The 27,265-nt window shown below is 43.8% G+C and overlaps 1 protein-coding gene and 1 long non-coding RNA gene across 4 annotated transcripts in view; one reads left to right on the forward strand and one right to left on the reverse strand.

Moving 5' to 3' along the window:
• The window catches only part of SCAF4 (SR-related CTD associated factor 4), a 38,567-nt gene that overhangs the window by 2,761 nt on the left and 8,541 nt on the right, over positions 1-27,265 (forward strand). For 2 of the 3 annotated variants that reach the window (XM_058846595.1, XM_058845777.1), the window contains exons 2-16: positions 6,563-6,646; positions 7,226-7,270; positions 7,743-7,904; positions 10,067-10,202; positions 12,474-12,613; positions 13,118-13,294; positions 13,511-13,611; positions 20,462-20,509; positions 21,608-21,716; positions 22,052-22,219; positions 22,830-22,915; positions 23,655-23,839; positions 24,767-24,867; positions 25,804-25,917; positions 26,609-26,765. In XM_058846595.1, the coding sequence (XP_058702578.1) occupies positions 6,575-6,646; positions 7,226-7,270; positions 7,743-7,904; positions 10,067-10,202; positions 12,474-12,613; positions 13,118-13,294; positions 13,511-13,611; positions 20,462-20,509; positions 21,608-21,716; positions 22,052-22,219; positions 22,830-22,915; positions 23,655-23,839; positions 24,767-24,867; positions 25,804-25,917; positions 26,609-26,765 (1,801 nt within the window). In that variant the 5' untranslated portion in view covers positions 6,563-6,574. The remainder of the gene's footprint in view (positions 1-6,562; positions 6,647-7,225; positions 7,271-7,742; positions 7,905-10,066; positions 10,203-12,473; positions 12,614-13,117; positions 13,295-13,510; positions 13,612-20,461; positions 20,510-21,607; positions 21,717-22,051; positions 22,220-22,829; positions 22,916-23,654; positions 23,840-24,766; positions 24,868-25,803; positions 25,918-26,608; positions 26,766-27,265) is intronic. The other variant, XM_058847411.1, reaches the window with a different exon arrangement.
• LOC131584421 (uncharacterized) lies at positions 565-21,727 on the reverse strand. The gene is made up of 4 exons (XR_009278776.1): positions 21,588-21,727; positions 9,247-9,430; positions 2,138-2,262; positions 565-1,793 (listed from the first exon to the last, which is right to left on the reverse strand). It is a non-coding gene; the product is annotated as an uncharacterized LOC131584421 (long non-coding RNA).

The raw sequence follows: 27,265 nt of genomic DNA on the forward strand, positions 1-27,265 counted from the left end.
GTTCTCGGACTGATCCCTTCCCTTCTCTGCCTGGAGCTGTGCAAATGAAATGCGAGGAGGGTCAGATTTACAGGCAGGGATTGTTCACATCTGGGCTTTCTCAGGGAGAGAGCAGTTGTACCAAAGGCCTGGGTGCTGTTCCCAGAGTGATGGGGATACCCTGGGAGGGCTCGGTTGTGAGGCCTTCAGGGGTGCCACTCCCAGGTTACTGAAGAGTTAACTCTTTTCTTGGGAGGGAAACAACTTCAGCGGTGAGGATGGGGTGGCTACAGAATACCCTACAGGCCCAGAATTCCTGCACTTGCTGGCTGTACAGGGCCACTGGAACCAGGGAATTGTGGTTCTACCATGGCAACTCCAACTGCTTGGGGTTTGGTGCTGAACTTGCCGTGTGTGCTGGAGATGGTTCCCTGCTGGCTTTGCTTCCCTGGAGGTGGCACCTGCCAGCTTTTTGCCTCTGCCTGAAGGAGGAGATGGCACTTACTCCATCAGGTGGTCCTGTCATTTGGGTTTTTTGGGTGGGCTTGCTGTTTACAGCAATTTCTCGGATGGTCGAAGCCCAAGTTCAAAGCGTGGATGTAAATCTGCTGTCCTCTAAACTGTGGGGTTGGTGTCCCCTCTTGGGCCTGGGGAAGGAGAGAAGTGAGTTTGGCTCTGGCAAGGGGTGGGAACTCCTGGGTTGCATAATTCCATTGTGTTGGAATTGTGGTGCCATTCCCAGTCCTGTTCTTTGGACCTGTATTTTGAATGCAACTTTGCCAATAAATGTCCTCTTCCAAGTCCTCACGTTTCTGCAGGAGCAAGCAGGGGGTTTGTATTGGCTGCTTTTTTCTAATCCAGCTGTAGTTTGAGCAGGTGCTGTCAGCTGAGTAGGTGGGATTTGACAGGTCTGTAGTGGAGTGTGTTTTCTCTGAGGAGTTTACTTTCACGAGTTAGAAATGCTGTTAGGTGTATGTGTTATGTTACAGTAATGGTACTGGATAAATAAATCACAAAGGGTAACTGGATAATGGGACACAACTTTTTATGGTTTTAAGAAAACAAACAAACATTTTTCTTTAAAAAGAAAAAAAATTAAAAATCACACTCCCAAAACTCAAGCAAACAAAAACCTCCCACTGAACCCACACATCTGCAATATAAATCCTTGAGGTTTTTAATTTAGGGGATGTCTGTCCTTTTCTTTAATCTGGAAAACTTGAGGCATAGTTTACTGGTTATAATAGTTAGAAATAAAGATTTTTTTAATTTTTTTTCCACAGTCTTGCTGCTGAAAGTAAAATAAGGTCAACTTTCCTGTTTTGTAATCTGTCATTTGTGTTGAGTAATGCATATCACTCACTTAGTCCTGTGTCTCAGTAGTTAATGTGTACCCCTGAAACAATTGATACCCGACCTCAACGTGCCTAGAGACAAACAAATAAGAGGTCCTGGGGCTGTTTATTTAAAGCTGGAGCTGTGCATTCCTTCTTTGCTGTTTGCCCATCCTTAGGGCACTGGACAGCCGAAGTTTAGATGAAGTTTAGATCCCGTGTGGCTGTTTTCTGCCGATGGCAAGGCTTCATTTTGCCCGTGCTGTGGCAACCTTCCCCTCCATCCTGAGGAGCTATAAATAGAGGTTAGCAGGATATCCTTCCCAGTAGTTCTTCAGCAGTTACTGGAGCTCAGGATCCCCAGTGAGTCTCTATGTCCACAGAAAAGGAGAAGGACACAGCATCTGGCTCGAGTCTCTTGCCTCTGCCCTGAACTTGTTTCCAGGTATATTGGAAGCTGTGACATTCTGGTAGAGATTCCTGGTAAGAGAAGTAGAGAGACAAGTGGCTTTCCAGGAGATGTGCTGGACAAAAGAGCCCTGCACTGATCCTGAAAGCTGTGTTTCCAAAGCACATGAGTAGAAAACAAAACTCTATTCTGTGCACTTGCATGATGTCATTTTCATATGAGTATCTTTTGTGAAGATGTTTCTCCCTAGTGATTCTGGATTTGTGAATGGTCTTTCTAGGCCACAGAGGTAGCTTAGTTGATGAAGTGCTATTGAGCTTCATTGCATGGAGGTCATATCTGGTCAAATTCAAATCTCACTTTATTTTCCAAAGAATGCAGCCTGACAGCTCTGGATGTTATAGTGGTCTCTTACCTTCAGCAGCACCTAATACTTGCTGTGCTTCACAGCTGCTGGTCAAGCTTTTAAAACTTGCATTGATCCTCTGAGAGACAGCTTAGCAGCAGATCCTTCTCCGTCCCTTAAGGAAGAACAAGGACCTGAAGAGGAAAAGAAACAGTGACTTTTATAGGGGAAGGAAAATGTATAGAGCTGACAGAATTCCTTTTAGAGGTCTGGTCATGTATTACAGTAAAGGTGTTTTGTTAACAAAATAGTGCAATATCTGTGCTTGTTGGTCATGTCCTCCAGGATCCTTTTGTTTCTGTACAGGAACAAGCAACTGCAGTTATGTCTGTAAGTCACTGGTGGCTGGCTGGATCAGGTGGTTTCTGAATGCATGAGTGTGAAAAACAGAGTTCACTCTTCAGAATTTTTAAAAGTTTGGTAATGGACAGTGTCCAGCGCGGGGGTGTTTCTGGCCATCAGCCAAAGAACACACCGGTAGATCAAGACAGTGTTATCTATATACTGTTACATTACCGAGGTCTATACATATTTATGTGTTTCATACATTATTCAAACATTCTTGGGAGTTTTGGATGTTGCAGAAGCTCTTTTGTTTGGCCTTACATGCTGACTTATCTGCATGACATCCTGTAGATCAGGTCAATATATTTTATTCCTTCATCCTGTTGGTTCGCACTTCCCTGAAAACGAGGAGTTAACAAGTTCTTCTCCAACTCTGGTTTGTGTCACTGTTATCACTTGGAGAGGTCAGTCAGCAGATGCGGGGAAAAACAACCTAATTGCTTCACACCTCTCCCTTAGTTACATAGAAGCATTTTAACATTTGGTGTTTTGCTAAGGCTGGCAATACAATGCATTTATCACACCACTGTATAAGCTGTTTCTATATGTACGGTACATACATGGCTATAATACATTCATCACACGACTATTTCTGTGAGCTATAGGGTGCAAAGCTAATAGACAGTGTTACACTAATGAGCAGCTAAAAGGAGTCACAAATTGTACCAGATCCAAATCCTTCTGGTCAATAACAACATGTGAAGGCTAATACAGAAATACAAAAGGCAGTGTCGTGTTGTTATTTTTAACTATTAATAAAATGCATTCCAAAAGACAGTGAGTGGATGTAGGGTACTGCCTGTGCATGGAGCCTGGTTGGGGAAGGGTTGTTGGACACCTAAGGCGTGTTGGAATGGTTGAGGGCTGTTAGACTGCTCTGGAAATTGGAGAAGGGGAGGTTGAAGGAGGTGTCCTGACAATGACCTGGGTGCTTGATATCCACTAATCACTAACCACTGTCTGTTTCAGTAGTTCGTGCTCCTCTCTGTGCAGCTGCTGTGCTCTGGGGTTTGTTTAGTGAGTATATAGAATGGGCTTGTGGCTCTTTATTTGTAAATAAAGACACCTTTTTATGGCACAGACACTTGAGCAAGAGGGCAAAGCCAAGGAAGCCAGTTCAAGTCCTAAAAGGTGCTTTTACTGTGTTATCTCACACTTAAAACAGACTTCAGATTGTACATCAAGTTGGGTAAATTTTAAAATAGCAGTTGTCCCCGTTACTTCAAACCACCCTGGTTCTCAGGTTTCCACATAAACTAAACCATCAAAGGGTATTAATTATAGAATGAGAGAAATTAATAATTTGCTGCTCAAAAGACTGAGGAGTGAAGACCATCAACGCCTTGTGCCATTCCCTGCTCCTCTGCAGGGGCTCCTGGGCTGGAGCAGGGGCACAGTGGGAGCTGGAAGGCCTCTGTTCAGTCCTGCCCATGCTCTGTGTGGAGCTCCTGTACTTCACACTCAGTTTGCATTTGGGGACAGTCCCTCTGTGCTTGGTCTCCCTTTTGCTGTCCTGCCATGGTTTAATAGCAATTATTAACCTGAAATTGAGCAGGTGAGTTTCTGCCTTTTACATCCCTGGCTTTATAGATACTTTACTGTGTGCTTCCATCCTGCTGGGAGAAGCACCCAGAAATATTCTTAAATCCTTATTTTGTATTGTGGCTTGAGTTTTATACTCTTGAATACCTCTACTTCTTTTGTATCCACATCCTGTAAACATGCAGTTAGGGGCAGTAAAAGCAGAAAGTCATTTCTAGCAGGTCACAGCATTCCAGGCACAGGCTCCTGTTGTGAGGCAGGACTTTGGAAACCTCTCAAGCCGTAAAATTTTCTTTGCCTTTGTTACATACATCACTTTTTTTTTTTTTTTTTTGTAAATGGAGTGTGAGTTTTTCTGTCCAAGTTGTTCCTTGAGCTGATTATGTCATCCTTTGAGAAACTGGATTTATTATTGTGAAACAGCCCTCTAAAAATAGTGGTTGGGTGACTTTTTTATATACTGGGAAATGTGTGTGGAAGAAGATCCAGGTGTATTTGAATTAATGTAACAGGAAATACCTGGGTGTCTTCTGAGCAGCTCCCCTTTCCAACAGGGAGAAGCCACAAGGAACTGGGAAGGGAGGTTAGCTGTACCCATCTCTAAAACATGGCGTTGACACATGTAACTGATACTGAGAATTACATAAAAATTGGCTATAAATAGTTATTTGGTGTTCTATGATCTTAGGTAATTTTAGAAAAGGAGCAAAATTCTGAGGTAAAATACCAAGAGATGATTTGGGGGGATGAAAAGAGCAGGATGGATGGATGGATGGATAGATAGATAGATAGATAGATAGATAGATATGCACAATCATGTATATGTGCCTTTGTTCTCCCTGGCATTTTATTTGTCCTTGGGTTTGGTTTTTTTCCTGTGTTTCCCCCAGTTGCAATGCCCTGCTTGGGATACTTTTAAGACACTTCTTTTTATTTTTTTCACTGCACTCATTTCTTGTCACCTTGGGCCCTGCTCTGAGCTCTCCCAATTTTCTTGGGGTTTCTCTTCGTGTTCCTGAAATAAAAATGCCAAAGTGGTGCTTCCACACCAGCTCCTTTGTTCTTTTTCTGTGGGACTGGATCCTTTCCCAGAGAACCAGTTGCTTCTTCGTGGGTAAAGGAGGGGATATGGAGTGCCTGTTGTAATGCTGGCTCTTTTTCTTCCTCCTCCATTTCAGTTTTTGAGCCTTCTGGTGGTTTGTTTGTGGGTGTTGGGGTTTGGATTTTCTTTTCCCTCCTTTCATTATCTCTTAAAACAGATTTTCCTGAGTTTTAATAATAGCACTGGCTTTGTTCATCAAGAGTCTCTGCACTTACTCTAAAGCACTTAAGTCTAAATTGAAAACAAGATTTTTTAAAAAAAAAAAACACATCAGCTCACAGACCCTTCTCTCCTTCTGTCTTTTATCTGGCAGTTTTTATTTGTCCATACTGTGATTTCTCAGCAAGCAGTGATGTTTGCTGAAGTATCTCTTACAGCTGAAATGGCTTTAAAACCCCAATGTTCTGGCACAAGAACTTGCATTTTGTGGGGATGAATAATGAAAAGTCATGGTCTTGTGTTGGTGCTGGAAAAGGCATGTGGTGTGGCTACCACTGTCTGGAAGGACAGTTTTCCTATCTCCTGGAATAGAAATCAAATTAAGAAAGTAAATACCTTGTTTCCTAGTCTTGGTGTTTTCTAGGTCTAAGGCTTCTTTTAGTATAGCTGAACACGCTGTTAGAACTTCCCTTCTCTTTGAGTGTGTGGCCAATTTTTTCATCTCCTTCACTGATTTTTTTTTTTAACCCTTAACTGAGGCAGTGGATAAATATGTTTAAATTGATTATTTCACCAGTATCTTGGAGCTTTAAATTAATTAATAAAATAAGAGACAAAGTTTTAAATGACATGCTACTTTCCATTACATGGACAAATGAAGACACTTTGATTTTCTTACTTTGCTTTGTGGTGAATGATTGATGACATTTTTTACTCATATTCAAGGGCTCAATTTTTTCTTTGTGATAAAGAGAAAAATGAAATTATTTTGCACAAACCAATTTATTCTGTGATTTGTGAGGAAGATTTAAAGGTAAAAACAATTATGTGTCTATGCTCAGCTTTTTGTGCCCATCTCTATGTGCAGTTCTGGTATCCCTCAGTTTCTGAAACATGGAGCTAATGCTTATTTCTAGTTATGGCCAATGTCACCTATAAAGATGACACATAACTTCTGTATGCTCCATATAAACCTCTATAAACTTCATATAATATCTATAACTTCTGCAAATGTTCTCCTTGAGGAGTGAACCTTTCCCCTGGGAGCCATTTGGAGGGTGAGGCAGCCAGATCTGCAGAAGAGTTGGAGCAGTTCTTTCTAGCAATAACCTGGTAAATGCTGGTTTCTGTTGGGTTTGTAAAACAGCCAGTCCTCCCAGGGCCAGCCAGCAGCATGGCCATACTCAGTGTGGGATGGCAGTAATCAAGTCACCCACCTGAAATGTTGTTTTTGCTTAATTGCTGAACTTCAGAATACATTTTTAATGTTTGTTTTCTCTGTTTAGCTCTTCTCGCTGATGGAGATGAAACCTCCTATTTCCCGAGCCAAGATGATTCTCATCACAAAAGCTGCCATTAAAGCTATTAAGGTAAAGTGCAACAAAACAAAGGTGAAACCGTAACAGCAGCAATGTTTTATTATTTCACTTGTAAGTAAATACTCAGGATTTCCCAATCTCAGCTTCGGGGATGGTTTATTCTAGCTGCTGTTAAGGCTGTTGTCTAGAAACAAGTGGGTGGTGAATATCATCCCTTGGTTTTGAACTAGAAGCAAAATGCCAGCTTGGTTTTTTTTGAGTTGTTGTTTTTTCATGCTACACCCACTAGAGTGTTGTGATTTTTGTGTAATAAAACTAAATATTGCAGGATGCAACCACACCTTAACATGTGAAACCAGTGTGGATTACAGAGACAGTAAATCCAGAAAGCTTTCACTAATACTTGACAAGCAATGTGCCTTGTGTGCACACTGACACACTTCTGACTTGGGTCTGGGTTTTCCCCATGGAATATTTTCCTCAGTTGGGGAACATTCTGCTTTTTAGAATGTGACTGCAATGTTCTGTAGCCTTTCTGAAATGCTAATAAGCACAAAGAGTTAAAATGCTTCTAAAATGATGTGCCACTGCCAAGGAGATGATAAATTAATGGATGTATTTATTTTCCAGCTTTACAAGCATGTTGTCCAGATTGTGGAGAAGTTTATCAAAAAGGTAAAAAGTAAAAAAAAAATAATTTATTGATAAAGTTATCTGCATGCTTTGCTAGACATTGGTAACAATGCTAGTTAATAACCAGAAAGGCTTCTGTTACTTAGGGATTGAGGGAGGAAATCCTGGTTTGTTAGGATTTCACATTTTGGTATTACTTTGTCTGTATAAGCTCCACATTGTAGTTTTCCATAATACATTGAGGAGGGGAGGGAAGAAGTAAATTGTGAGATTTCCCATCTTCCCTACACAGCAGCTGGGGAGGAACCTGGAGGTGCTGAACTGCAAATTAATTGTCACTCAGACAGTACATATTTCCAGTGAATGCAGTGTTCCTGCTTGCCTGGGCATGAAGAGCAAGAGGCTGGGATGCAGGGCTGTGTTTGAGCCCCAGAGCAGGTTTGCTGTGAGGCTCTGAGGGGGATGTCACCTTGTGGAGTCCCTGCCTGACGCAGAATCTCTGTGCCGTTTGCAGTGCAAGCCAGAGTACAAAGTCCCGGGCTTGTACGTCATCGACTCCATCGTTCGGCAGTCTCGGCACCAGTTCGGAACAGACAAAGATGTTTTTGGGCCAAGGTTCTCTAAGAACATTACTGCCACATTCCAGTATTTATATCTGTGTCCATCTGAAGACAAGGTAGGACCAGCACTTGGAGTGTTGCTGTGCATTGGTGGGGTGCTGCCTTGGTGCTTGCACTCCTGTAGCAGGGATTTGGGGAGTCTCTCTGACCATGGTAGTGACTCTTGCTGAGAAGGATTATCAAAGGTGGCAGTTAAATGCAGAGTCAAGTTAAAAGATGTATTTTGCCTGACCTCATTGGTTTTGTTTTGCCTATGCAGACACTTCAGCAGTGTGTGTTAAATGTGCAAAAGTTCTTCTTGAGGCTCCATCAGAACTTCCTTTGGAGGGCGAGTCTGCCACAACGAGAAAGGGTTGCCAGGAGAAGCTCTGGTTTTGTGGGCAGCAACTGTTCTGCTCAGAAATGTTTTCTAAGAAAATCACCATGTTGATTTCTTCAGTCTTTTCCAATCCCATACTTGAGTTTTGTTGGTGCTCTCCACTGTCAGGGCTGGTCTGGAGCCTCATTTTTCTTAGTTCTGCTGTACTTTTTAGTAGAACAGAGGCTCAGAAAGTGAATTCCTGATGGTCCAGAGAAAATGGTTTTTGTGACCTCTGTCAGTACAGTTTTGAGGCTCCCAAGATCAGTGTGTTTTAGAAGTTGCCAGTTGGTGTCCAGAAAATCATCTACTCCCTTTCTCTTTGTAAGAGTTAAATACTCCTTTTCTACCTGACTTCCTCCCTAACTCTCTAAATAAGCTTTCGAAAGGCTTGGATGCTCTGTAGTTTTCTAATGTGCAACATTCAGACCTTCAGGCATTGAATCTGATATTTGGGAGCTCCTGGGTTGATAGCTTGTGAAACAGAGCAGTCCCTTCTCCTTTCTGTTTCTGCATTACCATTTTGTTCATCTGAATGAATGAGACTGTCCATCTCCTTCATGGAACTACTTGATATTGGGAATGTTATTGTTTAAAACACACTTCCTTTAATGGATTTCTTGTTCCTAAACAAATAAAAACCCAACCCCGATCTGTAGATACACAACAACTGGGGGTGATATCTGAAGAGGATAATGCTACCTTTATTTTTTTAAACAGCCTTTCTGTAAAATTAATATGTGACTGAAAATGAGAGTATTACATTTGCCCAATTTTTGGCCTTTGTATAATTTTCAAGTTTTCTGGAGAGATAGAATACCCGAAGTAAAAAAAGTGCTGCTGTTTTAAAGATAACTGTTTTTCAGACCAAAATGTTACTTAAAAATAGACATTTTAGGTTTCTCTGTAACTGACGTTATTTTAGCAAACATTTTGTAAAATTCTTTAATTGCCTAGTTAGAGGTGGGTTTACATGGGTGTATATAACTGAGTCAGAGTGAAAGAGCAGAATCAATTCATTTGAACTAAAAGGTACTTACAGCTTATATGTGTGCAAGTGAATGACTAAGTCTGCAGAAAGGACAGCAATGCAACGTGTGTTCTGCCTTCCACCTGCTTGCATCTTCCAGCTGAAGCAGCACAACTACTGAGACATTTTTGTTTGAATGCTGGGCTGAAGATGGAAGGGCCAATTTCCAGCTTGTTCCTGGAAGCTGCATTGTTCTTCATGTAAAAAAAAAAAAAAAAAAGAAATGAGCTTAAAATAACAGCTGACAATCAGAGATTCTAAATTAATCCTTCTGCAGTGATCAGTGAGGATGTTTCCTGCTTGCTTTCCTCATCTTTTGGATAATGATGGAGATGCAGTTTCTGGTCTCAACATAGAATTGGTTGGGTTAAGAATAATACCAAGCAAGGAGCCCTCAGTCTGACTGATTCTGAATCAAAGTGTTGTGGTAACATTTTCTGGTCTAACTGCCCCTCTCTTCACGAAGGCTTTCCAGCTCATCTTCCTTTTCTCTTTTTGGTCATGTGGGTTCGTTGTTTCATCCCTTTGTGACGACCTGTGTAAACGTGGGGCTGAAATGTATTGGTCCTGGATTGTACATCACACATGGATTTGTGATTGGCCAGAAGAGTTTGAGGGAAATGTCAGATGGCTTTGATAGTAAAATAAGTGGACAGTTTTTATCTTTGCCAGTTCAAAGGTGTTGCTGCCCTCTTGTCATGACACAGGGTTTGCTAAGTTGATGATGGTGATTATGTCACGTGCTGTTCAAACCTTCTCTGCATACAGAAGATAAAATGGTGACTTAAGAAAGCTGGATTCAGCATTGGTGCTTCCTTTTGTTTCAACAGAGTAAAATAGTTCGTGTCCTGAACCTCTGGCAGAAAAATGGAGTATTTAAAATTGAAATAATTCAGCCTCTCTTGGATATGGCAGCAGGAACCAGTGCCACTGCACCCATAGCAGAGAATGCTACTAACAATGAAGGTAGGAATGACATTTTAACTTCTGCTCTCAAAGGGCAAATGGCAACAGCTTGTTTGCTTTCAGCACGAAGTGCCTGCTCTTAGTTCAAGCAGTGACATGGCAATAAAGTCAGCTTTGTCACAATGAGCAGCCAAACTCATTATAAATAAGTGCTGATACTGTACTTCAGAAAATACTGTACTTCAGAAGTCATGTCAGTATCGACATGGGAGATATATTAAATGTTTATCATGTATGTATGCATGTGTACATACGCATGTGCACACTTAGAGGTGACTTCAGTGTGCCCTCTTAAACAGACACTATTTTTTCTTTTGCTTTGAAATATTTTAATGTGATTTCTCAATTTCATAATTCTGATGTAATTTTTTAATGCCAGTATCCAGGTGAGTGACTGGTATCTTAGGTGTTAAAGAGCTCCATCTTCCTTTGAGTCAGTTTAGTAGCTGAAAGCAGCAGCTGTCAGTGTCTCAGTGTGCAGCCCTGATAGTCTTGGACTGGTGTTTCACATCCAGGTTCTCAAAGAGAACATTTGTGCCAGGGATTTTGCATGGACTGCTGGCTTAGAAGCACCAACCTGCAGAGCACAGCAGTGCCAGCCTGCCCACAGTGCCTGCACTGACCTATTTAGTGCCACAGCAAAGCTGAGAGTGAGGTTACAGGGAATACGCATTCCACAATTCCTTCCTTCTCCGAAGAGCTGCTTTTTGGCTCTGCACTCCATGTTTCACACTGAGCTTTGGTAATCTCCTTATTCACTGTGCTCATGGAGTAGGACTGGGAAAATGGAACAGAGGGAGTGAGGTGTGGTGAGAGACAGCAAAGCAGCGAAATCATCTCCAGCTGTGTTCAGGGAAGTGTATCCCATTAAAGGTTTTATAAACCTGGCAGGGCCAGGGAATGAGTGCCTTGGCATCTGAGCTGGGGGGGCAGTGTGGTGGCTGTACAACTGAATTTTGGGACAGGTGAGGGGCACTGCCTGTCCAGCTCTATCTCTCCTCAGTAGTGGTGAACAGGTTGGCTGCCTTCTGCACAGATTTTCAGTGAGGTTATTCAGATGCATCACAGGGGGTAATTTGGCCCTGCAGTAAATATGTTAATGAATAATAATAAGTATATTAATGCATTATGTGAAGTAGAGTCTGTTTTGCCGATAAAGGCAGAGAGAAATGCAAATTTTCTCCCTTGAGCAAGCAAATATCCTTCTGAATATATACAGGAAATAATTTGGGAGTTACTTTATATTTAAAAACAACACACACCTTTTTGCTTTGTTTTTATGTTGCATTTCACTTCTGGGAAAGTATTATTCAACACATTTGCCTGTGCTTGCTGCCTGTCAACACTGGAGTTACTTGAAGTGCAAACAGAGGAATGGCTTTAAAAGAGTTGCTATTGCAAGGCAAACATGTTTGCTTAGTGTTTCAAACTAAATATTTCTGTCTGTGGAGTTTTTTTTTTAACTCACTCCTTGTACAGCTTTATTATGTCCATTAAAAAAGATCTGCTGAAGAATAGTTACTCACAGTATGTAGGAATTGATGGGATTATTGCTAATTTACTTGGTACTGGCAAGATGCTTACTAAAAAAGGTGTTGTAATGTAAGACAAAGAGAATGGGAACGCTAATAGCATGTCTTAAATTGTGATCTCAGTTTCAGCAAAGCTTAGTGGAAATGGAAGTCTTTTCCTGGAAAAAGGAGTAAATATAATTTTCCTGGTGGGAGGATTTATCCATCAGCTGCAGGTGTGGCTTGTGCATGTGCAAAAGGGACATATGAACAAACCTTGTCAAAGAAAACTGCCTGTGAAGTAATCCTTAAAAACCTTTAATTATTGCCAGACTTTTCTGCAAAAGTTCAGTTACTGAGAGAATCTCAGCTGTTCTTCCAGTGAGCCATGAGATGGTTGAATTAGATAATTTACCCAAAAGGATGAGCCCAGGTCTGTGGAAGCAGAACCACCACATTCAGGGTATTGAAGCACATTGCCTAATGCTGTTTGAGTGAGAGCTTTTCTAAACCTGCATAGCTACTAACATGGAGCTGGGAGATAAAATTTACATGTGGGACCAGCTTTTCTGTCTTAGTGCATCCCAAGTGCAGGTGTGAGCAGTGACCGGAGCAGCTCATGGCACAATGAACAGAATATGCAGCTGGATGGTGTAAATAGGCCCTTTTGGGTTAAACTGGGGGTTGTAGGCAAACACTTGTGTGGAGCAAGAGGAATGTGGAGTCACACAGCCCTGTTTGTGTTCCTGGAAACCCTCAGGTTCGCCGCCCCCTCCGGCCAAGGTTCCCTCGGAGGCCCCACAAGTGACCGCGAACTCAGTGCCCAGCGTGCCACAGCTGCCCAGTTCTGATGCCTTTGCAGCTGTAGCCCAGTTGTTCCAGACAACACAAGGACAACAGGTAACCTGCTCACTGATTTCCTTCAGTTTCTGTGTGAAACGAGAGGGAGAGTGGTGGAGTTGATAGCCAGAATTTGAAGCTTCCCAAAGGTCTTCAGGGGAAAACTTGCAGGAATTAGAGTATTTAAATTCTTCCATACAATAGTTGTGATATTTGATGATACTCAGTTTTATGTTCCTAAATAATTAGTTATGAATTGATGCAGTAACAGGGTTTCCAGAACAGGTGGAATATCTCAAAGAAAATGAGGAATTTTATCATTCAGACCACTTAAATGTTTGCTGTATTGAAGGGCCTGAGCACTGCAATGTTGGGATCTACTGAATTTTGACACCAGAGTATTTATAAAGGGACTCCTGGTCTTGCTGTAAATGCTCCACAATTCAGTCAGCTTGTTAGTGTCTACCAGAGTCTGTATTGACATGAAATTTATATCCTATAACTCTTCCAATATTTGGTGTTTATATGAGAACATACACTTAATACTGTCTTACATATCTGTAGCTCCAGCAAATCCTGCAGACCTTCCAACAGCCTCAGAAGCCCCAGTCACCGGTCATAGACAACACTGTGATGGCTCAGGTTCAAGCTATTACTGCTCAGCTGAAAACCACAGCAGCACAGCCCCCAGAGCAGAAAGCTGCTTTCACAGCACCCGAGCAGAAAACATCGTTTGACAAAGTAAGTCTTGGTTCGCATCTTCTGAAGCTGAAGAAAACTGGTTTTGGACAGTTTTTATTTTGTATTGGAATATACATTTCTGTTTTTCCTCAGTTATATCCTTGTTTTTAGTTTCAGAGCTTACGTAGGTTGTAAGAACGAGATAATAAAAGATATTTCGGCTGGCAGTTGGGTAAGATACAGAAAAAATAGTTGTCCTGATGTGATTTCTTTCAGAAGCTGCTAGATCGGTTTGACTATGATGATGAACCAGAAGCAGTGGAAGATTCAAAGAAAGAAGATTCAGCTCCTTCCCCTTCAGTGTCTCAGCCAGCTTTGTAAGTTCTGAGTCATAATAAAACTAAGGAATCTTTGTCCTAAAACATTTTTAGGTTAGAAAGTAGGTTAAAATTCCAAGTTAGTTCAGTGTTTAACTGCTACAGTCCAAATCTAAAACATTGCTAACAGGTTTTGGTGCGTAATTTTTGTGTCTCGTTACTTTGGTGATCTGGAGTAGGCCTGTGTTGCCTCATTGATTAAGGACTGTGTTCTGTAGAGAAAAGCTCAGTTTTGGTTGCAAGATTGAGTTCCATGTTTTTACAGTACAACTGTGGGTGTCAGGCCATCACTGGATCAGCTGGATTGCTTTACTGGTTGGGGAAAAGCTGCTATTCCAAATATTGTGATTGTTTTAAGTATTCAAGAAATGAAAATTAGCTTTACAGTTTTACGTTGGCAAACATTCCTTCCCCAGGCAAGTGAGCTCAGGCTCCCGTTTCCCTTTTGCTGTGTGTCTTGGGTTGCACTGCAAGATGTAACCACAAGTTTGTATTCTGTTACCAGCTGTTAAAACCAGGTGGGGCAGTGTTCTTTATCTCTCCCACCACCCATCCTCCCTCCAGGGGGAAATCTTCTGTTCATGGGCCATTGAGTCTCACTGCATGACTGATACAATTCCATCATCCCACTGGGACATGCTCCACCCAGGGGGAGGAGCCGAGCATTCCTACCTGGATATAATCTGAGATTTGGAACACCACAGTCAGCCTTTCTCCACTGGATTCCCAGAGGAAACCAGGACCCACCTACAGCAGCCCTGGAGCTTCAGAGGAAAACTGCAGCCTTTGTACAGGATCATTGCTTCAGCAGAAGCCCATCTGTCACTGCAGGAGGACTGCAGGCACCATTTAGTGAGAGTGCTAGCAAGACGTGCCCAACAGGGTGTCAGGTTGTATCCTGACTCTGTCAGTGGTTTTTGTACTACTGCATTGTATTTTAATGTTCCTAGGAAAGAACTGTTATTCCTACTCCCATATCTTTGCCTGAGAGCCTCTTGATTTCAAATTTATAATAGTTTGTAGGGAGGGGGTTTACATTTTCCATGTCAAGAGAGGCTTCTGCCTTCCTTAGCAGACCAAACCTGGTTGTCTTTCAAACCAGGACAGATTTTGGTGCCCTGTGTGGAACATGAGGACATTGAGAGAAAAAGAGTGTTAAAAGGAATAACAGTTCTTTAGTAACCTTGTGTGCTGGATCTAGAAACCTCATTAGGTGGCACCATGTGGTCTCGCTTATCCTGGTTTGGGTGGCATGTGGTCGTGGCTTTATTTCTTCTTTTTGCAGGCCCTTATCTAAACATGGGTCCTATACCTAAGGCTACTATGGCTATTATCCAGTTTGCTTGATAGCTTAATAAGGTGAGGAATTCATGGATTTTTTTCCTCTGGAAGGCGGGCACATGGATTCAGAGCTATCATGCACTAACTGTATGTTTTTGGGGTTACTTTAATAATGGTACCTACTGTGAGGAAATGTTACCAGGGGAAATTTTCCCCCATCCCTCCATCCAGCTCTTTGGGTCTACCCCACCTGTTTTCAAAGGTTTCAAATCTTCTCTAAATGCTAATGATATCATACAGTGGCTGGTGTTGCTGATACACCTGTTCTGTTTAGCATGCAGAAATAAGGGGAGATTGACTTGGATAGCCACCCTGACAGCTACCCCAGAGAACAGGGATGCTGCCCCAGAGCCTGACCCCGCCCCACAGCCCACCTCAGAAATGAACCACCTGGATTGGGTGGGGGATTCTGGTGAAGAAGATGGGCCAGATGCTAGAGGAGTGCATTTCCTCAGCTGCTGGGAAATCCTCCCTGTGCCTCAAAGAGGGAGAGTCTGGTGGTGCAGCAGTGGAACCCACAGATGTTACAACCATCCAGGTTCCAGCTGAACCACAAGGGCAGTCACAGCAGCAGCAGTTGCCCCTGTGGAAACAAAGTCTAAGATGAAATCAGGGGCTAAGAAAAGGGGCTAACCTGCAGGGGAGCCAGAGGCTGAGATCAGCACCGAGCCCCTGACATATGAGCGTCTCCATAATCAGCAAAAAGACATTGCGAGGCGGGGGCATGAGGCTTATACAACCTGGTTACTTTGGGTCTGGGACCTTATGGGTACAGGCGTGCAGCTGGATGGTGGTGAGGCAAGGAATGTGGGACCCTTGACCCAGGACTCAGGTGGGAATCAGGTATTCATCAGGGAGCCAGGGCCCCTTTCCCTCTGGGAGCGGCTTTTGATGAGTGTAAGAGAGAGGTTTGTCCACAGAGAGGGAATGGAAGAGCACTATCATAGAAGGGACTGGAAAACCATTGAGGAAGGGATCCAACAGCTGAGAGAAGTGGCGGTACTAGAGGTCCTTTTTGGGAGGGGTGGACAGCATGATAATGACCCCGACAAAGTCAGGTGCACTGGGCAGATGTTGTGGAGTCTGGCAAATCTAGGGCCACGTGAATACACCACATTCATTGCAATGATTAATGCCGATAACAACCGAGAGACAGTGGGTTCTGTCACCACCAGGCTTAGAAATTTCGAAAGTATGGTCCATGGCCTGCAGCAGGCTTGGATTTCTGCTGTGATTAAGGAACTCAAAGAGGAGATAAGGGAAATGAGGGAAGAGATGAGGAAAAGCAGTTCCCATATGGCATCAGTGCGAGTCACAAGCCCCAAAGTCCGAGCCCAACGTCCCCCAGCTAGAGAGAGGGGTACACCCCACGAGTTGAGCTGTAGTTCTTTCTACGTGACCATGGGGAAGACATGGGAAAGTGGGATGGGAAACCCACTTCTGCCCTGGCGGCATGAGTGCGTCAGCTCAAGAAGGGAAACACTAACCAAAGGAGTTCCACTAGAGCGAAGGTAGCCTCAGCCTCCCATCACCAAGCTGCTAGGTATTATAGAAGGGAGGAAGATCTGTCAAATACCCTTAAAGGAACCTTTAGTATATATGCCCAGGAAAGAAATAATAACCAGTGCTGGAGGGGCCCCGCCTCTAGCTAGGAAGAGGTACAGGAAAACCATGTCTTTTGGACAGTGTAGATCCAATGGCCTGGCACATCAGAGCCACAAAAATAGGAAGCTTTAGTTGATACTGGTGCACAGTGTACCCTAATGCCATCAGGACATGTGGGGGCAGAACCTGTTTCCATTGCTGGGGTGACGGGGGGATCGCAGCAGTTGACTCTGTTGGAAGCTGAGGTGAGCCTGACTGGGAAGGAGTGGCAGAAACATCCCATTGTGACTGGCCCAGAGGCCCCGTGTATTCTGGGCATAGACTTCCTTCGGAATGGCTATTTCAAAGACCCAAAGGGACTCAGGTGAGCTTTTGGAACAGCTGCTGTGGAGGCAGAGGACATTCAACAATTGAACACCTTGCCTGGACTATCAGAGAACCCATCTGCAGTAGGGCTCCTAAAAGTGGAAGAACAGCGAGTACCAATTGCCACCTCGATGGTGCACCACCGGCAGTATAGGACAAATCAGGATGCTGTGATCCCCATCCACAAGATGATCCGAGAACTAGAGAGTCAAGGGGTGGTCAGCAAAACCCACTCACCCTTCAACAGCCCCATCTGGCCTGTGTGCAAGTCTGACAGAGAATGGAGATTGACTGTGGTTTTGATGAAGTGACTCCATCTCTGAGCGCTGCTGTGCCGGACATGCTGGAGCTCCAGTACGAGCTGGAGTCCAAGGCAGTGAAGTGGTATGCCACTATTGACATTGCCAATGCATTTTTCTCCATTCCCTTGGCAGCAGAATGCAGGCCTCAGTTTGCCTTCACGTAGAGGGGAGTGCAGTACACCTGGAACCGACTGCCCCAGGGGTGGAAGCACAGCCCCACCATCTGCCATGGACTGATCCAGGCTGCCCTGGAAAAGGGTGAGGCTCCAGAACATCTGCAGTACATCGATGACATCATTGTGTGGGGGAAAACAGCAGTGGAAGTGTTTGAGAAAGGGAAGAAGATCATCCAGATTCTGCTGGAAGCCAGCTTCACCATAAAAAAGAGCAAAGTCAAAGGATCTGTGCAAGAGATCCAGTTCCTGGGGGTGAAGTTGCAAGAAGGATGGCATCAGATTTCCACTGGGGTCATCAGCAAGATCACTGTGATGTCTCCACCAGCCAGCAAGAAGGAAACACAGGTTTTCCTAGGTGCCATAGGTTTTTGGAGAATGCATATTCCTGAATGCAGCCAGATTGTGAGCCCTCTCTACCTGATCACCCACAGGAAGAATGATTTCCACTGAAGCCCTGAACAACAACAAGCCTTTGCTCAGATCAAACAGGAGATGGCTCATGCAGTAGCCCTTGGCCCAGTCAGAACAGGACCAGACGTGAAGAACGTGCTCTACTCTGCAGCTGGGAACAATGGTTTGTCCTGGAGCCTTTGGCAGAAAGTGCCTGGGGAGACTCGAGGCCGACCACTGGGATTCTGGAGCCGAAGCTACAGAGGGTCCGAAGCCAATTACACTCCCACAGAGAAGGAAATCTTAGCTGCCTATGAAGGAGTTCAAGCTGCATCAGAGGTGATTGGCACAGAAGCACAACTCCTCCTGGCACCCCGACTGCCAGTGCTGGGGTGGATGTTTAAAGGAAAGGTTCCTGCTACCCACCACGCCACCGATGCTACATGGAGCAAGTAGATCGCCCTCATCACGCAGCGCGCCCGTATTGGAAACCTGAATCGCCCTGGGATTTTAGAGATAATTACAAACTGGCCTGAAGGTGAAAACTTTGGTCTCACTGATGAAGAGGAGCAGGAACAAGTGACACGGGCTGAAGAAGCTCCACCGTACAACCAACTGCCAGCAGAAGAAACACGCTACGCTCTGTTCACTGATAATTCCTGTCGCATCGTAGGGATGAACCGGAAGTGGAAAGCAGCCGTATGGAGCCCCACACGACAGGTCGCAGAGGCCATTGAAGAAGGTGGATCAAGCCAACTTGCTGAACTCAAAGCTGTTCAACTGGCCCTGGACATTGCTGAAAGAGAGAAGTGGCCAAAGCTCTACCTCTACACTGATTCATGGATGGTAGCCAATGCTCTGTGGGGATGGCTGGAGAATGGAAAAAGGCCAATTGGCAGTGTAAGGGAAAACCAATCTGGGCTGCTGATGCGTGGAAAGATATTGCCACTAGGGTAGAGAAGCTACCTGTCAAACTCCACCATGTAGATGCCCATGTCCCCAAGAGTTGGGCTCATGAGGAGCACGGAAACAATGAGCAGGTGGATCAAGCTGGTAAGATAGAGGTGTCAAAGATAGATTGGCAACATACGGGTGAGCTGTTCCTAGCTTGATGGGCCCATGATGCCTCAGGTCATTCATATCCATGATTGTGAGACGTGTGCCACGATCAAGCAGGCCAAGCAGGTGAATGGTGGGCGTTGGTCCAAATACAAGTATGGGGAGGCCTGGCAGATTGACTAAATCACACTGCCCCAAACCCACCAAGGCAAGCACTATGTGCTGACCATGCTGGAAGCCACCACTGGATGGTTTGAAACCTACCCTGTGCCTCATGCTACTACCTGGAAAAGCAAGTCTTGTGGAGACATAGCACCCCTGAGAGAATCAAGTCAGACAATAGGACTCATTTCAAGAATAGTCTTATTTTGGGGAAAAGAAGGCAGTATTGAATGGATATATCATATCCCTTATCATGCACCAGCTGCCAGGAAAGCTGAACGATGCAAGGGACTGCTTAAGACTACCCTGAAGGCACTTGGCAGAGGGACCTTCAAAATTTGGGAAATGAACATAGCAAAGGCCACCTCGATGGTTAACACCAGAGTCCATCAATTGAGCTAGTCCTGCCCAGTCTGAACCCTTGCACACTGGATGGAGATAAAGACCCTGTGATACATGAAAGGTACTTTAGGAAAGACTATTTGGATTGGTCCCATCTCAGGCAAAGGCAAACCTGTCCGTGGGATTGTTCTTGCTCAAGGACCTGATTACACTTGGTGGGTAATGCAGAAAGATGGAGAAATCCGTTGTGTACCATAGGGAAACCTCATCTTAAGCAAGAACTGTGTGTAGGGTTTCATTGTATATATATATAGAGAGAGAGAGAGAGAGAACGAGAGTTTAAAGAAGATATTGATTTGGGTATGATGCAGATGGTAATAAAATAAGGGGTGAATAATGTCTTGGGTTGCACTGCAAGATGTAACCACAAGTTTGTATTCTGTTACCAGCTGTTAAAACCAGGTGGGGCAGTGTTCTTTATCTCTCCCACCACCCATCCTCCCTCCAGGGGGAAATCTTCTGTTCATGGGCCATTGAGTCTCACTGCATGACTGATACAATTCCATCATCCCACTGGGACATGCTCCACCCAGGGGGAGGAGCCGAGCATTCCTACCTGGATATAATCTGAGATTTGGAACACCACAGTCAGCCTTTCTCCACTGGATTCCCAGAGGAAACCAGGACCCACCTACAGCAGCCCTGGAGCTTCAGAGGAAAACTGCAGCCTTTGTACAGGATCATTGCTTCAGCAGAAGCCCATCTGTCACTGCAGGAGGACTGCAGGCACCATTTAGTGAGAGTGCTAGCAAGACGTGCCCAACAGGGTGTCAGGTTGTATCCTGACTCTGTCAGTGGTTTTTGTACTACTGCATTGTATTTTAATGTTCCTAGGAAAGAACTGTTATTCCTACTCCCATATCTTTGCCTGAGAGCCTCTTGATTTCAAATTTATAATAGTTTGTAGGGAGGGGGTTTACATTTTCCATGTCAAGAGAGGCTTCTGCCTTCCTTAGCAGACCAAACCTGGTTGTCTTTCAAACCAGGACAACTGTGCATTATGATAAAGTCTGGAATTACATGACCACATCCCAGTTTTTTCCACAGGACCTCTCTCTCATTCAGTGCACAGTCTGGATGGTGCTCAATGCCGGGGTTAGTCCATATTTCTTTTTTCCCTGCTTCAGTATGTGGCCCCCTGTCTTTCTCTCTGTATCTGCATCTAAACCCTGCTTTCAAAACCAGAACCACTAACTCTGTCATCAGCTTTCTGACTGTGTCTCTCACCTTGAGCACATCATGTCCAGGAGTAGTAGTTCATTTGAGTGCCTCTGAAGGAAATAGCTAGATTTAGAATGCAGATGGAACTCTGGAGTTCAGAAAGATGAGGTAGGTCAAACATAGGCACTGCTTGTGTCTGCCCAGCTGGAGGCTTGTGGGCATGTTTATGTTCTGTTGGTAGTGCTTTATGCCCTCTGTCCTTAGTGTCTCACAAGTGTGCAAGGCATCCCTGAGGGTGGCATTCCAGTGTTCCCAGTCTGGGCACACAAGCTCAGTAATTCTGTCTATGAAATACTCATCTGTCCAGAATCTTCTCAGAATTGTCTTCAGACATTGCAAAGTTACATTTCCCATCACCATCTAATTTCTTTATCCCCCTGAAATCCTGCTGAGTTTCTTGCACAGGCTGCATCCTGCAAGCAGGTCCTGCACAGAGCTCCAGAATTCCTTGAGCACTGTCCATTCTGTGTGTTGAATCAGGAAGTGATGGGCATCACTGTAATACTCGTGTGATTACACACCCTCTTCTCTGCCCTATTGCCTCCCAAACCAAAATGTTTTCGTATAGCAAAAGTACAGACAGTTTATTTTCCCTGTGGAGAAAAGCACTGCTTCTTTTGTTCCCAAAAGAGGAACTGCAAAGGAAGAGAACTAGCCTAAGGCAGAAAATCTTCCTGGAATATTTCTGTAGGCTGAGATCTTTAGCAAGTTTGCATAAGTAGAGGGGCAAAAGAGGCTCTAACCTTTGTGTAGCATCTCTTTAAATGTGAAAGGACTACCCTTAGAGTGGAGAAAAGTTCCAGAGGCCACTCTTTATTCCTTTTCTTTTTTTGTTGGAAACAGGACCATAGTAAAGATAACTGTTCTGTCTGAAATAACAGCAAGAATGTGTAAATGTGCATAGAAATCTGTAAAATAAAGACAAATCTGTGCATTTATTGACTTGTCTCACCAAAACATTTCTGGTTTTAGTGGTTTTCCAGGAGAAGGCATGCAGCAGCCAGTATTTCCTCAGCTCCCAAATATGGATCCTTTTCAGCAGCGGATGATGGGAATGCAGCAGGATCCGATGCGGCACCAGGTAACCCCAGGCTTTTCCCTTGTCCCCCTCTTGTGTTTTCCATCCTTTGCTGTTTTCTTCGGTGCAGAAGGAAATAAGTGATTTTCCTGTTGGTGAAGAGTGAATGTGGCTTAGCCGTCCATCTTCCCAAAGAAACATACTATTTTTGGTGTCTGTCCTAGTCAGGCTTTGAAGGACAAGATTGTTACTTCTACACCCAAATGCTTGGCTTGCTTCATCTTTCCCCAATCTTTTGTTGTGGGTTTTGAGCAGACATAAAACTTCACTTGAGCCTGCTGGGAAGCAAATGTAATTCCTTCTCCTAGCTGGAATTCTGTGTTTTTTCCTCTCCCAAGGTGCCACTTCCTCCGAATGGGCAGATGCCGGGCTTTGGTCTCCTGCCTACCCCCCAGTTCCCACCCATGGCTCAGCCGGTGATGCCTCCAGCAGCACCAGTGCAGCCAACTTTCCAGTCTCCCTTCCCAGTCCAGGCTGAACCACACCTGCAGAAACCCCACCAGCAGGTGAGCAACCCTTGAGTGAAGAGAGCAACTTAAATGCTCTCATACATGTCTTTCCAAATGTGTGTGGATTGTCTTGGAGCAGAAATGTCAGGATGACCAGGACACAGCTGGCTATGAGGCTAGCTCTGCTGGGAGACAGTTGGGGAGCTCCAGGACTTACCCCTTTTCTGTCCTCAACATACTTCAGGCTTAAAGTAGTTTCTTATAACATCTTGGAGAAAAGTTGCATCAGTTCTCACTTTGCCTGGGACTTTGATGATGGAGCAGGAGGATCCACTGACTGATCTTAAGGAATAAAATCATATTCTGTGGGGATGAATGTGGTGCTGAAATGGGGTAAAATGTGGAAAACCAATAATTTGCAAATTGAAAATGGGAATTGTGTAAATTATTTCTATGGTGTCTTTTCAGTGGCTGTATTAAGTACCTGCAGTACTGGACCCTCTCTCTGCTAGTGACCACAGAATGAAGCCTTTGAGTCATATTACTCTTTAATTTCACACATTTGAATATTCAGTGTATTTTCAGTGCTGTTAATTTAGTCTGAGCATAAAAAGAAATAAAATGCTTGTGCTGTTCACCCATAACAGCTGTCAACTTCACTTTTTAGGATATGGAAGTGGAACAGCCACCCATTCAGGAGGGAAAAAGGCATGTTTCCGACAGTAGGAAATCAAGATCTAGATCTGCATCAAGGTAAACGACTGAAAGTTCTTTTAGTGCACGAATAAAAAGCAGATAGCAACTCTTAAGATACATGAACCTCTAAAGTCATCTCCCTTCTAGAGAAAATATGGTATCTATGCAATTCTCTCTCACTGGGAGAGAGCAACTTCCATGCCTGTCAGTCCAGAATAAATTTTAGGTAGGCAGAATGTGATAGTTTAATTTTGTCTGTGCTCTACAAACACTTTTTGTATGAAAACATTTGTGATCTATGTCTGTGTGTCACCGAGTGTGTGTGTCACATCCCAGCTGACCGAGCAGATCTGGCTCCACTCTCCCTTTAGTTGCCAGTCGTCTTGTTCACCAAGTTCCACATGATTTCTCTGAAGGTCTTCCACAGCTTGAGTGGTTTAGAACTTGAACATGATGTAAAATACATTTTCAGTGGCAGATTCTATTTATAGTCTTTTTGAGCCATTTCTTTGTAAAAGAATAAACATTTGCCTCATTGATGCAGCATAACTTTCCAGTGTTGAAGTGGACACAGTTTTGATGGTCAACTTCAAGACAAAATTAGTAGATGATGAGATAGTGGGAAGTAATCAGCTGTTCATATCAGCTACCGCAGTAATTCATGAATGCCTGTGAGTGAGCTTGGATTGATGGATTGCCGTATTGACGGAATTCTTTGGGCATTTAAGCCCTTAACCGTGTGTCAGTGTCGGGGTGGCAAGCGCTGACCACGCTCTGGTGGCTCTGGTTCCCACAGGTCCCCCAAGAGGAGACGCTCGCGGTCGGGCTCGCGCTCGCGGCGCTCGCGGCACCGGCGCTCGCGCTCGCGGGACCGGCGACGCCACTCGCCCAAGTCCCGCTCCCAGGAGCGGCGCGAGCACGAGCGGGAGAGGGAGCGCCGCTCCAAGGGCCTGCCCCAGATCAAGTCAGAGACTGTCAGTGGTGAGTCTGCTCTCTTGGTGGCTGCTTGTGGGACTCTGCACCTTCCAGTAATGCCATTGTCTGGGTGATACTTCCAAAGTCTTTGTGCTCCTACTTGTGGTTTCCGAGGCTTATCCAAACAGAACAAAAGTTAACTGCCTTGTGATTCCTGGTAGGAATTTCACCACACTTCGTAGTAGACTGTTTAGCATTTCTGGAGTATCTCCAAGTTAGAAATATTTTGGCTGTAAAATGAGAAAAGGAAAAGCTGGAACCCCATGTTTTTCTTTTCCTTCCTTTGAGACATATAAGGTAAAGCAGACTGAACAAAAAGAATTAGAGTTAATTGTAAATTATTACAATTTTTCAATTTTTCAAGTATTCAGTCTTGTGTACCTCTCCAACTTGAAGGGGACTTTGACCTAGAAAACACATAGGCTAATGTTTGGATTTTTGATAGAACCTTGGCTTTGCCAGTGTTTATAGACCAAACATAGTAGTCATCTTCTGAATATTCCTTGGGAGTGTGGAATCTTCTCCAGGGTCATCAAGTAAAATAAAAACATTCTTTCTTACATAAGAGAGACAAAGACCTTAGGTGTTGCAAGAGCCAAAACCTGAGCAGTGACAGTCCCAGGGGTGTAAAGGCCTGCAGAGCCCTGGTGGCTGTTCAGTGGGAGCTCCCTGGCAGTGTTGTGAGATGTGCTGCTGCCAACACCTTTCCCAGGCTCTGTCACGTTGGCTGTCAAAGTTTGCAGTTCTGTATCTCTGGTGGGAAACCTGGATGAGCATTCAGTGTTACTGCAGTAATCTGCAGCCTGGGGGATACCTTGAGCTCCTCTCCTGGTTGTCACCCTGGGTTCAGATGGGATAAATGTTGCTTATATGTCCTCTAAGGAGCTTGTGTCAGCAGTGGCTCTGAGCACCTGTGCTAACTCTTGGTTGTAGTTTGCAGTACCACGCTCTGGGTAGGACAGCTTGACAAAAGGACAACTCAGCAGGATGTGGGAAGTCTCTTGGAGGAGTTTGGCCCCATTGAGTCTATCAATGTGAGTAGAAGGGGTGCAGCGTGAGCCGCTTTGATATGCTTGGGTGCAGAACTTCTCTCCAGGCTGCTCTGAGGCAGAGTTATTTCTGATATATTCCAAAGAGCTGGCCTCTCATTTCCTATGTGTTGTGCTTTCAATTCATGTGGCTGATGGAGGGAGCTGCTTTGGTTTCCTGCAGTATAAAAATGCTTGTGGGGTAATACAGAGTATTATCCCTTTTTCATAAAAATCCTGCTGTGGCTGCAGAATTACATCCCATGCTTCTGAGTTCCTTGGCTGCTTCATTTTATTTGATTATGTGGACTCTCAAGCTGGTGTTCTTGTTGCTCTTCTTTAATTTTAACCATAAACACGGAGAACTATTGTTTTATTTTGCTGTATTTAAGGATATTTTATATAGAAATTATAGCTGTTCCAGTAACTTCAAAAATTTCATTCATTCAAACAAACAAAAATAAATGACTAATTTTCTTGCTATTCCCAAATTTTGTAAAAGATCATAGGAGTTTTTTCCTCAAATTCATTACAAATAGAAATTCTTCTGAATCTGCAGCTAGAAGTGAATGTGGAGGTGCAGCTGGCAGAGCAAAGGGGGATACTGTTGTGCATTCCAACAAAGTAACTAATTGCCAGACGTTGGAATTTGCATGAACGCTATTGTTTAACAATTTGAAAGGATTAAATATGCAAAAGTCAGCTGTATTTTAGAGTTTTGGAAGTTTTGAGAGGTTGTGGAAGTTTTAGTTCACTAGAAATGAGAATTTCCATAAGATACTGGCTTTCTTAGCCTCTTAAACTAGCATTTCCTTCCATACTTCCATATTCCCTTTTGGAACAGCCCCTGGTGTCCCTCCCAGCTTGCTGTAACTGAGCATTTGTGTGTTGTTCACTGTTTGTGACCCACAAGATGAACTTTTTCCCTTGAACCCTGCACAGATGATACCGCCCAGAGGATGTGCCTACATTGTCATGGTGCACAGACAAGATGCCAACAGAGCCCTCCAGAAACTGAGCCGAGGCAACTTCAAAGTCAACCAGAAATCCATCAAGGTAATGCTTGGAAAATGTCAGGCCTTCCAAAGCTGCTGTAATTATTGTCATCCTGTCTGGTCTGTGCTGGGGGAATTCCTTGGGGGTATTTCAGACTTATATGTGTTCTGGAGATGATATTCTGTAAAATTCTGAAGAAATGCATGAGTGAATGGTTTTTGAGAATTATTATTTCTGGTCTGTAGTGGGATTAGTGGAACCTTGTATCAGTTTCCTTGAGAGATATCTGTTTAATCAACAGAAATGGTGTCCTTTTGCTCATTACAGGGGACTGGCTCTGTGTGTTTATCATTGCCAGTTATTTGTCTCCTAACAGAGTTTCATTACATATGATAATCCTACAAAGAGTACTAATAAATGAGGAAATGTGCATTAATTAATGAAGTTCTTCCTTCTGTAGAACGTCAAATTAGTGTGACACTGTCCTCCAAAGGGAAATGGAATTAATCTTAGGGGCTGAGGATCATCAGAAGCAGCTGGCTTTATACATTTTTACAAATGGTGTGCAAGAGTCAAGCCAAGGAATAGGACCTAAGTCTGCTTTAAAAGCAACTTACTTCAGGAGTTTGTAGCTGTTTCACTTTCACCTTTTACTTTTCACCCCCAAGTGCTGTTTTGTGAGAATGAAATCTTAAATCCATTAAAGTGGAAATATTTTGCTGACCACTTGTATTTCCCCCTCCCCCCCAAGATTGCCTGGGCTCTGAATAAAGGAATAAAGCCAGACTACAAGCAGTATTGGGATGTAGAATTGGGTGTGACATACATACCATGGGACAAAGTCAAACCTGAAGATCTTGAAAGTTTCTGTGAAGGAGGAATGCTGGACAACGAGACCCTTAGTCCAGGTACAGTGTTACTGCATGTTTTGTTGTTGAACCTTTATTTCAGGGTTGGACCATTCTGTCCAGTTTGCCTGCTTAGCTGTCAATTATTCTATATATGCTCTATCTGTAGCATCTCTTTATGCTGAACACCCAAAAATCAGTTGTGTGTTTTAAACAAAAATGTAATGAATCATGAACATAATATCAGTGTGTTCCAGTCCTCTCAGTGCTTTTCTCTCTCCCAAAGTGCCCCCTTGTTGATCCCTCTTTTTGTGCTCTTCCCAGGAAGTTCTGATAGGTAATAGGAGCTTCCATATTTCTTCCATAAATTAAGTTTAAAGCTGTATTTGACATTTCTCTTATTTTGCTGTAATTCTTTATAGTTTTATTCTCCTTTTCCTTGTTTGAGACTCGAAGATGTTGGGTATTTTAGAAATTAGTTCTCAAATTAGTGCCAAAGCTGCTGCCTTCTTGCCCGAGAGCGATAGAATGAACCTGTTGAAAGCTTCTCCTAAAAAGCC

This window comes from Poecile atricapillus, chromosome 1 (assembly GCF_030490865.1).
Source record: "Poecile atricapillus isolate bPoeAtr1 chromosome 1, bPoeAtr1.hap1, whole genome shotgun sequence".
Taxonomy (NCBI): Eukaryota; Metazoa; Chordata; class Aves; order Passeriformes; family Paridae; genus Poecile; species Poecile atricapillus.